At 69.7% G+C, this 11,487-nt stretch overlaps 1 protein-coding gene and 1 long non-coding RNA gene across 2 annotated transcripts; both read left to right on the top strand.

Annotated features, from left to right (window-relative positions):
* Positions 1-6,242: 6,242 nt before the first annotated feature.
* On the top strand, positions 6,243-7,339 carry LOC119876708. Its single transcript, XR_005365270.1, has 3 exons — positions 6,243-6,558; positions 6,725-6,790; positions 7,306-7,339. It is a non-coding gene; the product is annotated as an uncharacterized LOC119876708 (long non-coding RNA).
* A 35-nt stretch (positions 7,340-7,374) lies between these two features.
* LOC119876754 (USP6 N-terminal-like protein) lies at positions 7,375-8,441 on the top strand. Its single transcript, XM_038551595.1, has 3 exons — positions 7,375-7,405; positions 7,637-7,830; positions 8,123-8,441. The coding sequence occupies exons 1-3, from the start codon at positions 7,375-7,377 to the stop codon at positions 8,387-8,389; spliced, it is 492 nt and encodes a 163-aa protein (XP_038407523.1). The 3' UTR covers positions 8,390-8,441.
* The last annotated feature ends 3,046 nt before the right edge of the window (positions 8,442-11,487 follow it).

The raw sequence follows: 11,487 nt of genomic DNA, 5'->3' as shown, positions 1-11,487 counted from the left end.
CCTCCCCCTGCCCCCCTGCTCCCTCCCCTCCCCCTAGCGCCCCTCCCCTCTCCCCCTCACCCCTCCCCCCTCCCCCTCCCCCTCCCGCCTCTCCCCCTGCACCCCTAACCCTAACCCTACCCCCTACTACCGACCCACTAACCCTCAAACCCCTAACCCTAACCCTAACCCCTAACCTAACCCTAACCCGAACCCCTAACCCTAGTAACCCTAAACCCCTTGAAAACCCTAACCCTAACCCTAAACCCTAACCCTAACCCTAACCCTAACCCTAACCCTAGACCCTAACCCCTAACCCTAAACCCTAACCCCTAAAACACTACCCTAATCCATAACCCTAACCCTAGCCTAAACCCCTAACCCTAACCCTAACCCTAACCGTAACCCTAACCCTAACCCTTAACCCTAACCCCTAACCCTTAACCCTAACCCTAACCCCTAACCCTAACCCTAACCCTAATCTCAGAGGGTCGGCGCTCCCTCAGGATTCAGGGGAGGGAGGAGCCCTTCTGCTCCCTCCTGTCCCCATTTCCCTGCTCTGATCGGTCCCCACCACAGAGCCCCCTCTGTTGCAGGCCCACGAAGCAGGGTCTCCGCAGGACCTGTCACTATGCAAGGTCACCGACCACCAGGGCTTTCTGCAGTGTGTCCTCTGGACACCCCTAATCCATCTCAGGGGGGGTGGCATTTGCAGGAACACGTCTCTGGAGGCTGACCCCCCCTCAGGTCGGGACCTCGTCCCCTGGAGCCCTCTGAGGGCCATGTCTGCGCTGGGCTGCAGCTGAGACACCCCGGAGGCCGACCCGGGACGTGGGCAGGAAGGGAGCTGGGCCCGGGGGAGGCCCCTGGACACTCAGAGGAGGGGCCCCCACGCCTGCTTCGGGCAGGCCCAGGTGTCTGCCTCCTGCATCGTGGGGGGGGGGCGGGCAGGGGGGGTCCAGTCCCTTCAGCAGGGGATCCTGCAGGTGAGGGGCTCTGGGGCCGGGGCATGCTCTCCGTTGGGGGATGGCCTGGTCTGGGGCGAGTCCTCAGGGGTGCTCTCACCCACACCCCCCAGCCAGGGCCCCCACAGTCCCGAAGGCTTCTGCGGGGCTGCAGGTAGATGCCGGGGACCAGGCCAGGGCAGGGGGGGGGGGCCGCAGAGGGAGGGCCCGACCAGGCAGGAGGAGGGAAGAGGAGGAGGGGGCTGCCCTGGGCGGGAACGAGGGAGGGGACAGCCCAGTGGCCTAGGTCGCAGGGGACGAGGCTGATGGGTCAACAGCCCCACGAGAACCTGACGGAGGCTGGAGACCCCAGGTGGGGCCCCCTCAGCCCTGCTCACGGTCCAGTGGCTGCTGGGATGGCTCAGGGGTGGTCGTGCTCTGGGGCTCCGAGGACAGGAGGTGAAATGGGCCAGAGGCAGAGGGGACAGCAGAGAGGGGAGTCAGGGGACAGCAGGGGGACGGCCAGGGGGCAGGGCGAGGCCGGCTGGATGCTGGGCAGTCAGGCCCTGCGGAGGCGGGGGGACCTTAGCGGGACGGTCATGGGGCACCCGGGCCACGCTGACAGCTCTCGGGCTGGTCCATCGAGGAGGGGGTCAGGTCACCCCCTGGGGGTGCCGAGGGGTCCCCGCCCAGCCCACTACCGGCAAACACCCTTCTCAGACCCCCCCAGAACGCCGCCCCCATCTGCCCTCAGGCCGCTGGCAGCCCCTGCCCTCCCTGGAGGAGCCCTGCCCTCCCCAGGCCCCTGGGTGCAGACGGGGGGTGGGGGGGTGGCTGTGGGGCCAGCGCCTCAGGGCTCTGCGTCTCTTGCCTTCCAGGGACAAGGAGCTGCCCGGCCCCAGCCTCCGCGAGGCCAAGGTGAGAGCCCGTCCTGGGTCCCGGGCAGGACGTGGGGGGCACTGGGGCCAGCTGTCTGCACCCCATCCCCCAGGACATCCCTGGGCGTCTACCCAGTCCCCCGTCCCAGCACTGCACGGGCTGCCAGGAACGCACCCCAGACCCGGAGCCGCGGTCCACGGGGGGCCCTGTGCCTTCCTGGCTCCTCCGGTCTCGCGGGGGACTGAACGTGGCCCGAGCGCCCACCTCCTGGGCTGGAGTCTCACCTGCGACCCCCGCTTGTCCTCTTCCAGAAACTCCACCAGGAGACCCAGCGCGCGGACAAATGGATAAAAATGCTGAAGCAATGGGACCGCTACCTCCCCAGCGAGAAGGTGGGGCGCTGGGTGCCCCCGAGGGCTCTCTGTCCTGACGGGGCTGGGGGGCCGCCCTCAGTGTCCTCCTGCCCCGTCCTCGGGGGAGCCCCCTGCCTGGGGAGAGTCTGCTGGGAGCCTGAGCTTCCCCAGGCCCCGGGACGGCGGTGGGGGAGTGTCAGGTCGGGTCCACAGTCCCTGCTCCTCCTGGGGGACAGGGCCCAGCTCCAGGGAGACCCAGCCTCTCCGCAGACACGGTGGAGCCGAAGCCGGAATCTTCTAGATGCCTCGCGCTCCCTGAGCTCCAAGGGGCCGCCCTGGGCCTCTCTCACCAGCACTGCCTTCCTCCCCGCAGCTGCGGTGCCGGGTCTACAAGGGGGTCCCGCCCCAGGTGCGGGGACAGGTGTGTCTGCGATTGCTGAACGTCAACCAGGTTAAGGCCAGGAATGCCAGGAAATACCAGGTGGGGCCCGTTCACTCCCCGTGGACCCTCAGTCCCCTCCCAACCAGGGCTGACCCCTTGTCCCCTCCCCACTCAGGGCTGACCCCCCATGTTCCCTCCCCTCCCTGTCCAGGGCTGAGCCCCCATGTCCCCTCCCCACCCGGGTTGATCCTCCATGTCCCCTCCCTGTCCAGGGCTGACCCTCAGTCCCCTCCCCACCAGGGCTGACCCCCCATGTCCCCTTCCCCCCAGGCTGATCCTCCATGTCCCCTCCCTGTCCAGGGCTGACCCTCAGTCCCCTCCCCCCCTGGGCTGACCCTCAGTCCCCTCCCCGCCCACAACAGCTGGGCACAGGCTCTCACGCAGGCCCCGCAGGCACGGTGGGCACTCCCGTCGTCCCCGGCCTCCCAGGGGAAGGGTGGAGGTTCCTGCAGGACACACTCCCATGGTGGCCCCAGGGCTCTCTGCCCAGGACGGCAGCTGCTGACAGGTCGGGGTCTGTGTCCCTGACGCCGGCTCCTTCTCCCGGGGTCTCCCCGCAGGAAATGAAGGAGGCGGCCCTGGTCTCCTCCCGGGACATCATGCAGATCGACCTGGACGTCAACTGCACGTTCCACAGTCACACCATGTTCTGGGACCGCTACGGGGTCGGGTGAGGCTGCTGGGCCAGCAGGGTTTGGGGGCCCGGGAGAGGTCCGGGGGCTTCTGTGCAGGGGACACGGGGTCTCTGAGGCCGGGGGGAGCGACGGCAGCAAACAACACACTGCCACATGGTAGGGTGCTGGGGATGACCCCCGTGCCCCCACCCCCAGGGTCTCGGGGATGGGGAGGCCCCAGGACGGGGCCTCCAGGGGTCACCGTCTGAGCTGAACCCCAAGGGGGTGAGGGGCGGCCCCGTGAAGAGCAGGGGGCCAGGGTGGGGGCGTGGGGGGCAGTAAGGGGATCTGGGGGCCAGGCGTCCTGGCCGCGGCTGGACCAGGACACGAGGGTCGGACAGGTCAGGGTGACACCCACCCTCGGTGCTTTATGTACTTCTGAATTCTGGGCATTTTATCTTAGACAATTTGCAATTGGTGAGCACACGTAGCATGACGACCCCCAGATGCCGCCCCGGTCCAGGCAGGCCCTGCGCTGAGCACACGGGGCCCCAGGGGCAGGGGCAGGGGTCACAGCAAACCCCAGGCTGGGGTCGCCTTTATCTGTAGACGTCTCCATGTGCACCTTAGAGAAGGGAGTGCCCTGTGTCCGCAGCCCCCCACCCCCTCCCCTCAACCAACGCCCCCACGCCATCCCCCTACATCACCCCCCACGCCATCCCCCACACCCCCAGACCCCCCACCCCTACACTATCGGTCCCGCCCCCCCACACAAGGACGCGGTGCAGCTGCCCCCTGTGGGACATGCTCAGCCTCCCCGGCCACCTTGGGGTTCTCTGGACGGCCTGCTCCCTTCAGAAGCCCGGGTGTCCCGTAGAGTCCCCAGGGGCCGCGGGGAGGGGGGAAGGCAGGGAGCCCCTGACAGGGAGTGCAGGTGGGTGGAGCAGAGGATGCAGCTACCTCTGTGTGCAGCGGGCGGGGTGTGTGGGAGCCCGGGACCCCAGGGGTGACCTGCAGGGGCGCCAGGGGCGGGGCCCCTGGGTTCGCAGCCTGTATCGGGGTCACACCTGCACGACGTTCCCTGCTCTCCTCATGGCAGCTCAGACCTGGAGCCCCGAGATGCTCTGGGATGGGCGGGCCTGGGGTCCCCCCCACAGAGTCCAGCCCAGGGACACCTGGGAAGGCCTGGCGGTGCGCTCAGGGCCATGGACGCCCCGGCTGCATGGGCTCAGGGCGGGGGCCACGTGGGGCTGGTGGTGTTCCCGGGACACGGGGCCAGGCCAGGGCAGGGGAGGAGAGGCGTCAGGGGCTGTGGGGACCGGGGCAGGGGGAGCGCTGGCTCCCAGGGGGCATGCAGGGGGCGCCGCTCCAGGGCTGGAGGGGGCGCTGGTGGCGCTGGGGGAGCCCGGAGCTGCACACTCCACGGCGGGAGCCGCTCGGAGGCGTCGGACACCCCAGAGTGCACATAACCCCCGGCACGCTGCACGTGTGAGGTCGCCGCCTGTCCCCGTGCGCAGACCTGACCCCAGAGATCGGCCCCCCGCGGAGGGGACCTCCGCGGCCTCGCTGGGCAGGGGCTGACTGAGCAGAGCCCCCCGCTGTCCCCCCTCCTAGGCAGTGAGCCCTGTTCCACGTGCTGGCGGCCTACTCGGTGTACGACACCGTGAGTGTCCCTGCCCCCGCCTCCTGCCCCGCAGGCGGCCTTGTCCTGAGTGCTGGTGACCAGCGGGACTCACAGTTAGGACCCCAGCTCCATGGCCCCGAGATGCCGAGGAGGGTCTCTTTCCTCCAGGACAGGCAGGGGGTGGGGGGCAGACCTCCCAGGGGAGGCAGGGCCTGTGTGCCCGAGGGCCAGGGCTGCCCGGGACCCCCGCGTGCACCGCGGCTGTCCTAGAGCTCGGGTCTGGACCCTGACAGACGGCTCTACTGACGAGAACCCCGGGCGGGGAAGGCTCCCACTCCCCTGAAGGGCACGAGGCCGAGGCGCCCAGGAGGCCGCCCCCTTCCTCGGCGCACCCCAGAAGGGTCCCCGAGGACCCCAGCTCACACGCTCCCCGGCCCCGCGGGGTGTCCTGGCCCAGCTCCCCTCGTGGGACATGCCAGGGGCCACAGTCAGGCCCCCGACCTGCCCTCCGGGGGGTCTCCAGACCTGGCGGGTCCCCTGCAGCCTGGCACAGCTCACGGAGGCCCCTCCTGCTGGTCTGAGGACGGGGGCCCTGGCACGGCGGCCGCAGGGCTCAGTAGCGGGGCCTGGGGTGCTGGCGCCCGAGCTGGTCCGGGTGGCCCTCACCTGCCCCCCCCGCCCTCTGGGAGCCCCCTCCGGGAGCCCGGGCTGTGAGGGAGCCAGGGGAGCCTGACACCCACGGGGAGGGCTCAGAGGGGGCCTCGGGGCGCACACCCTCCGTGGGGCTCTGGCTCTTGCAGGAGGTGGGCTACTGCCAGGGCATGAGCGAGATCGCGGCCATCGTCCTCATGTTCCTGCCCGAGGAGGACGCCTTCTGGGCGCTGGCCCAGCTGATGGTGGACGACAGGCACGGTAGGGGCCCGCTGGGCTGCTGGGCGGGAGGGGAGCTCAGGAGGGCCTCCCTGCAGGCTGCTGCACCGGGGGTCGGCGGGGACCCCCAGCCCGCCCCCCCACGGGCAAGGCCCCCGCCTCCCCAGTGGCCTCGGGGTCCCGGAGCCACGGCCATCCGCCCCACCGTCTGCAGGCCGGGCTCGCACTCCCTCTGCTCCCCCAGCCTCCCGCCCGGCTGCCTGCTTGCCCCCCAGGCCCCCCTGCCAGCCCACGGCCACACGGGGCCCAGGGGGCAGCGTCTCCCCCTCCCGGGGGCCCCCAGCCTCACTCCCAAGCCCCACAGAGGGCCATGCACGCCCATCACCCTCCCCGTGGCCTGTACCCGCTGCCCCTCGGGGCTGGGGACCCGTCTGTCCCCGCGGCGGCCCCTGCAGGAGAGAGGGTGCTGGGTCAGCCGGGCCTGGTCCTCAGCCCCCAGCCCACGCCCCACGGGGTGTCTGTGAGGACGAGGGTCCCCGGGCCCCGCACCCCCGGCCTGGGAGGCAGCCCTGCCCTCTGGGAAGAGCGGGTCCAGTCAGGGCTCCGAGGGCGGTGGGCACACGGGGGTCAGGGCGTGGGGGGAGGCCCCTGCCCCGACACCCCCCACCCCGCCTGGTGCAGGAGGAGGCCCTGACCGTGGGGGCCTGGGGCCTTCTCAGGCTTCTTCGTCCCGGGCTTCCAGAAGCTCCTCAGGTTCCAGGCTCATCACGAGCGCGTCCTCCAAAGAGCTCTCCCCGACCTGAGGAAGCACATGGCGAGTGGGAGCTCCTGAGGCTCCATCCCCCGGCCCGGGGTAGGGGGTCGGGGGCACGGCCCTCCGAGCTGCCCAGAGTTGGGGTCACGTTCCTCCCTCTGGGGCCCGGGGGTGCCCTCGGGGCTGGGCTGGGCCGTGGGGAGCGCGTCCACCTGGCTCCAGGGGCCGCGGCGTGGGGCCTGAGCACCTCCTGCCCTCCCACCAGGACGAGGAGCAGATGTCCACCGGCATCTATACCCCAAAGTGGTTCCTGCAGTGCTTCCTTGGCCGGGTGAGGCCCCCCCGGGACCCCTGCTCCTGGACCTGCCCCCTGCCCCCGGGGAGGGCCCAGCTCAGCCCCACCCTCCAGACGAGCCAGGCCTGACCCCGGGGCCCTGAGGCTGAGGCTTGCAGCCCAGCCCGTCCTGGAGAAGCCCAGACGGTCCCTGGACGAGGTTCCGGGGGGCGGGCCATCTCTGCCTCAGCTCCCCCAGGGGAGGCCGGGTCAGCCCGGGGTGTGGACGGGCCCTCGGCCCATCGGGCAGCCAGCCTGGGGTCCTCTCGAGGCGTGGTGTCGTCAAGTGCTGGCAGAGTCTGTGCCCCCAGGGGTGCGGGAGGTGCTGGCCGGGGTCGGAGCCCGGAGCGGCCGGGAGCCCTGATCTCCCTGGGAGGAGGGCACGCACGGGGGGGTGCTGTGGGGCCTCGTCAGAGGCAGCCGGGGGGGGCAGATGGCAGGCCTAGCCTAGCCCCAGCCGAGCCCCCCAGGGGCCCTGCTCAGGCCGCTCCTCCCACCTCGCTGTCCCCTAGACCCCCTTCTCGCTCACCCTGAAGCTGTGGGATGTTTACATGCTGGATGGGGAGCGGGTGCTCACGGCCATGGCCTACACCATCCTCAAGGTGCACAGGAGTGAGTGAGCCCCTGGGAGCCCAGGTGTGCCGGGGGGGGGGGGCAGGGGCGGTGACCCTGTGCTCTGAGCAGCACCCAGACCTGGGGCGGGGGGACGGTGGGGCAGGTGGGTGCAGCGGGGCTCCCTGAGAGGAGCAGCGGGCAGGGGCCACCCCGGCCAGCGCACTGCCCACGGCGCTCCTGGGCACAGCGGGACCCCAGCCGCTGGCCCGGGGGCACCGGGGGCCCCAGGGCAGGGCCCTCTGGGTCTGACTCTCGCCCACCGCCCAGAGCACCTCCTGAAGCTGCCCCTGGAAGGGCTCCGGGAGTTCCTCCAGGACTCTCTGGCCCAGCCCTGGGCCCTGGAGGACGAGGCGGTGCTCAGACACCTTCGGGCCTCCATGACCCAGCTCCGGAGGATGCGGTGCGACCTGCCCCCACCCCAGGTGGGCTCAGGGCCCCGGCCCCTCCCGACTCGGCCTGCTGGGGCCGCCCACAGGGGACAGAGCCCCCGGGGCCCCCGTCCTCATCTCTGGGGCTCTCCTCTTCTTCTCCAGCTCGGGGACCCCAGGCCAGGGCTGGGCGTGCGGGCACCCACTGCAGGGCCCGGGCACCAGTGTGGGGGGCTGAGCACAGGGTCAGGCCGGGGGGCCACGCGGGAGCCGTGAGGACCCCCGGGGCCCCCAGCAGGGGACACACAGCCTGCTGGAGACGCTGACCCCGTCGGCCTCTTTCCAGCGGGACCTGAGGAGTTCCCCACGAGGCCCCTGGGCCTGGAGCGAGTGTCCCCGGCGCCCGGGCCTCTCCTCCCTTCTCTGGCCTCTGAGACACCGCCCAGGGTGGAGGAGCCGGCCTCCCCGGGCCCAGCCACCCAGCCTGAGCTGCCCGGACCCCCTCCCGGCCAGGCCATCGTCCAACTTCCCCCCCAGCGATGGAACTCCCTCCCCATCCTCCCAGTGCAACAAGACGGTGCAGGCAAGAGGCCCCCAGACATGGTGGGCTTGAAGACAAAAAACGGGATCCCCTTCCCTTCGGCACCTGCCTGGGCCACCCCAGAGGCCCCGCGATGGACCAGGCCCTGGAGCACACCCAGGACTCCCATCACGGGGTCCCCCCAGCCCCCGAGGGACGACGCTGTCGGGCCCAGGACACCCTTCCTGCCCCGCAGCCACTGCAGCTCGTGCCCCTCGCTGGGCAGTGACGGGCACAGCCAGGGCAGAGCCAGGGCGGTGCTGAGCCCGCTGCCCCGAGGCCCCGCACAGGCCCGGGACCCTCTGCCCTCCGCATCCACGGGGCAGCTCGATGCTCGCGGGCCTCAGGGGCAGAGCGTGGCGGTGAGTGCGGGGGCCCGGAGGCTCTGGCCTGCCGTCACCGTGCCCTGCCTTGTCTCGCTGTCCCTCCCGGAGGGTGGCATCCCCTGTCCTGCACAGGACATCAGCCCCTGACCCAGAGGGACCTCGGCTGGCCTGGCCCCGGGCTCTGTGGGGGCAGGGGCGACTCGAGCCCCCCCCAGGCCCATCACAAAAACTAATGGGATCCAGCTCCCCGGGGCCCTGGCCAGGCCTGCGTTCTGGCCCCGGGCTGAGCGAGCCCTCTCACAGCCGGATGTGACCTCCTGGGCCCTGGGCGTGCCCCACAGATCCAGGTCGCTGACCTAGGGCAGCCCTGGGGATCCCAGGACACCCCAGGGCAGGGCAGCAGGGGCAGGCCCGTGGGCCCCACCCGCACCCACACCAGGAGGCAGGCTCCTCCACGTGCTGGGGCTCCAGCAGTCAGTCACCCGGCCCCAGGGGGCCCGAGGCCGGGGTCCAGCTGCCCTGCGGGGACCCAGCGCAGGAGCCCATGGGCCGCAGGTCCAGGTCAGCCCTGCTGTCCCCAGAACCGCCTCTCAACGCCCCAACCTCAGGACACGCGCCCCCTCCCAGAGTCCGCACAGACTCCCAGGTGGGGGACTCCAGCACCCGCACCCCTGTGGGATTCCCGCTTTCCTCTAAGGACAGGAAGGTCTCCCAGGGGAAGGTGCGCACCCTCGGCTCTGAGCCCCTGTTTGCTGTTGCAAGTTCAATAAAGTGCTGTTGTGTGAAAATGCATGGCTGGCTCATTTCTGCGTCTCCTGGAGCTCTGTGCACGGGGTGCGGAGACACCCCCAGAGAGGAGGAGGGGGCACCGCCCAGGCCCCGACCAGTTCCTGCAGGGGCGCCGCCAGGTACACAGAGCTGACGTCCCCACGTGCCTTCCAGGGGCGGCCAGATGCCAGGGTCAGGACCCCACAGACTCTACTGCGACTCAGCCTGTGCCCGCGGCCAGGACGGGCCTGGGACAGAGTGACAGCCAGGGAGCCTCAGGTCGCCAGGGTCTGTGCTAAGCACCCTGGGAGGTCTGTGCCCCCTCTGTTCAGGGGGCCTGGGCTGCCCGGGCTCCGGGGCGCTTCCTCCCCTCCCCGCCCCTTGCCTGTGCACCTGGGGCACAGAGGGCCCACGGGGCGGTCAGCGTGGCACCGGAGGGGACGTCAGGACAGCAGGCCCTTGCAGCTCACACATCTGGGCCACCCTCACCGGGCGGGCTCAGCGTACACACCTGGTGCTGCTGGATCTCTCGCACCAGAGTGTGGAGGGCACCCTGCACGTCCTAGAGAGTAGGGGCTGGGTGAGCGTGGGGCTCGGCCTGGGGGCAGGCAGCGCAGGGGACCGAGGGACCCCAGCCCCGTCCCCACCCCGACTCCCACACACAGGCAGCCCCAGGGCTCCCCCCATGGGCAGCCGGCTCCTTAGGAGCTCCCCCCAGGGCGGCCCCGAGGTCTGGATCCCCGCTGGAGAGGCATCAGGGAGAAGAGAAGCGGCCGGCGCTCGGCGGGGACCCACTGCCACCAACGGGAATGTGGCCGAGCCGGACCTTCCAGCTCAGCTGACCCTCCGGCGTGTCGGCCGGGCACGAGGGAGCCTGGGTCGGCCAGGAGAACCCAGCTAGCCGCCCAGTGCCAGCACCAGAAATGATGGTGTTTCAACCGTTTCGGCGTCAGGACGACGAGGCCCGAGGATCAGATCGCGGCACGGCGACAGACACACACACACCCCAAACCCAACAAATGTCGGAATCCCCCGATTGTTGTCAGACAGCAGCCGGACGGTTACAGACACGACGCTGGGGTCCCTGGTAGGACACATGGAGGACGCTCCAGACCACGGCTGCAGAGGTGCTGGAGGCCCAGGATGTGCCTGCAGGTGCCGACGGGGAGCGTGGGGCGGCGGGAAGCACCCTACAGAGGGGGGCCCCTCCTGGGAAAGGACGCCAGGTCCCCGCGAAGGCTCTGGATGCTGACATCTGTCCTCCTCTCCTTCAGCTTCTGGTCTCCCCCCTATTTTGTTCTTCCTGATTCTCCTTTGGCCTCCACCCTGCATCTGAGCCACTGACCACACGGGCTTCTTTACGACGTTGGGTCCCAAAAGGAGGCCGAGCTCTGGCTCCCGGGATCGGGAAGGATCATTGCCGAGGTTTATGCTGATCCCCCGAGCTCATGCCTTCCCAGCTCTTCTCTCCTGCAGAATGAGGGGAGGCAAGGGCCTTACAGGGAAGGAAGCCCACTCCCACTCAGGCGGGACCGTCCCTCGTGGAGGACGTCATCTGGGCCAAGGAGTGCAAGCGGGGCGATCAAGGACAGGTCGCAGGTTAGACATAGTCCGCTTTGAGGTTTGTCCTGAAGCGAGCACTCACCTTCGATGTCATGCTTTATTAGTTCATCCATTTATTATTTGTTAAAGATTTTATTTTTATGTCCTCTCTACACCCAACATGGAGTTCAAACTCACAGTCCTGAGATCAAGGTCCCCCGACCAGGCCAGCAGGCACCCCAGGGCCATGTTTCTCATCTCTCTGCTGGCTCGCCTATCTCTGCACCCAACTGGGACATCAAGTCCATGACAGGGGAGCTTTAGGTACCTCCGAACCCGGAACGTTCTCGCTGTATCCCCATCCTAGAACGACCTTCGCCATTGAATAGCAATTTAAATAAATCGGCAGGCAAATGACTCCTGGTAAAGGAAATGGCCAACTTGTCACGTGTGTGGGCCCCGCTCCCTGGGCTCCCGGGGAGGCTCTGCTTTCTT

This window comes from Canis lupus, chromosome 10, assembly GCF_011100685.1.
Source record: "Canis lupus familiaris isolate Mischka breed German Shepherd chromosome 10, alternate assembly UU_Cfam_GSD_1.0, whole genome shotgun sequence".
In the NCBI taxonomy this organism is placed as follows: domain Eukaryota; kingdom Metazoa; phylum Chordata; class Mammalia; order Carnivora; family Canidae; genus Canis; species Canis lupus.
Note: the sequence above shows the minus strand (reverse complement) of the source record. Positions and strands in the feature narration are given on the sequence as shown.

Coding starts and splice junctions, on each gene's coding strand:
- LOC119876754 (XM_038551595.1), top strand. CDS start 7,375: ATGGCCTACACCATCCTCAAGGTGCACAGGA. Junction 7,406..7,636: donor CATCCTCAAGGTGCACAGGA/GTGAGTGAGCCC, acceptor CGGGGGCCCCAG/GGCAGGGCCCTCTGGGTCTG. Junction 7,831..8,122: donor GCGACCTGCCCCCACCCCAG/GTGGGCTCAGGG, acceptor GCCTCTTTCCAG/CGGGACCTGAGGAGTTCCCC.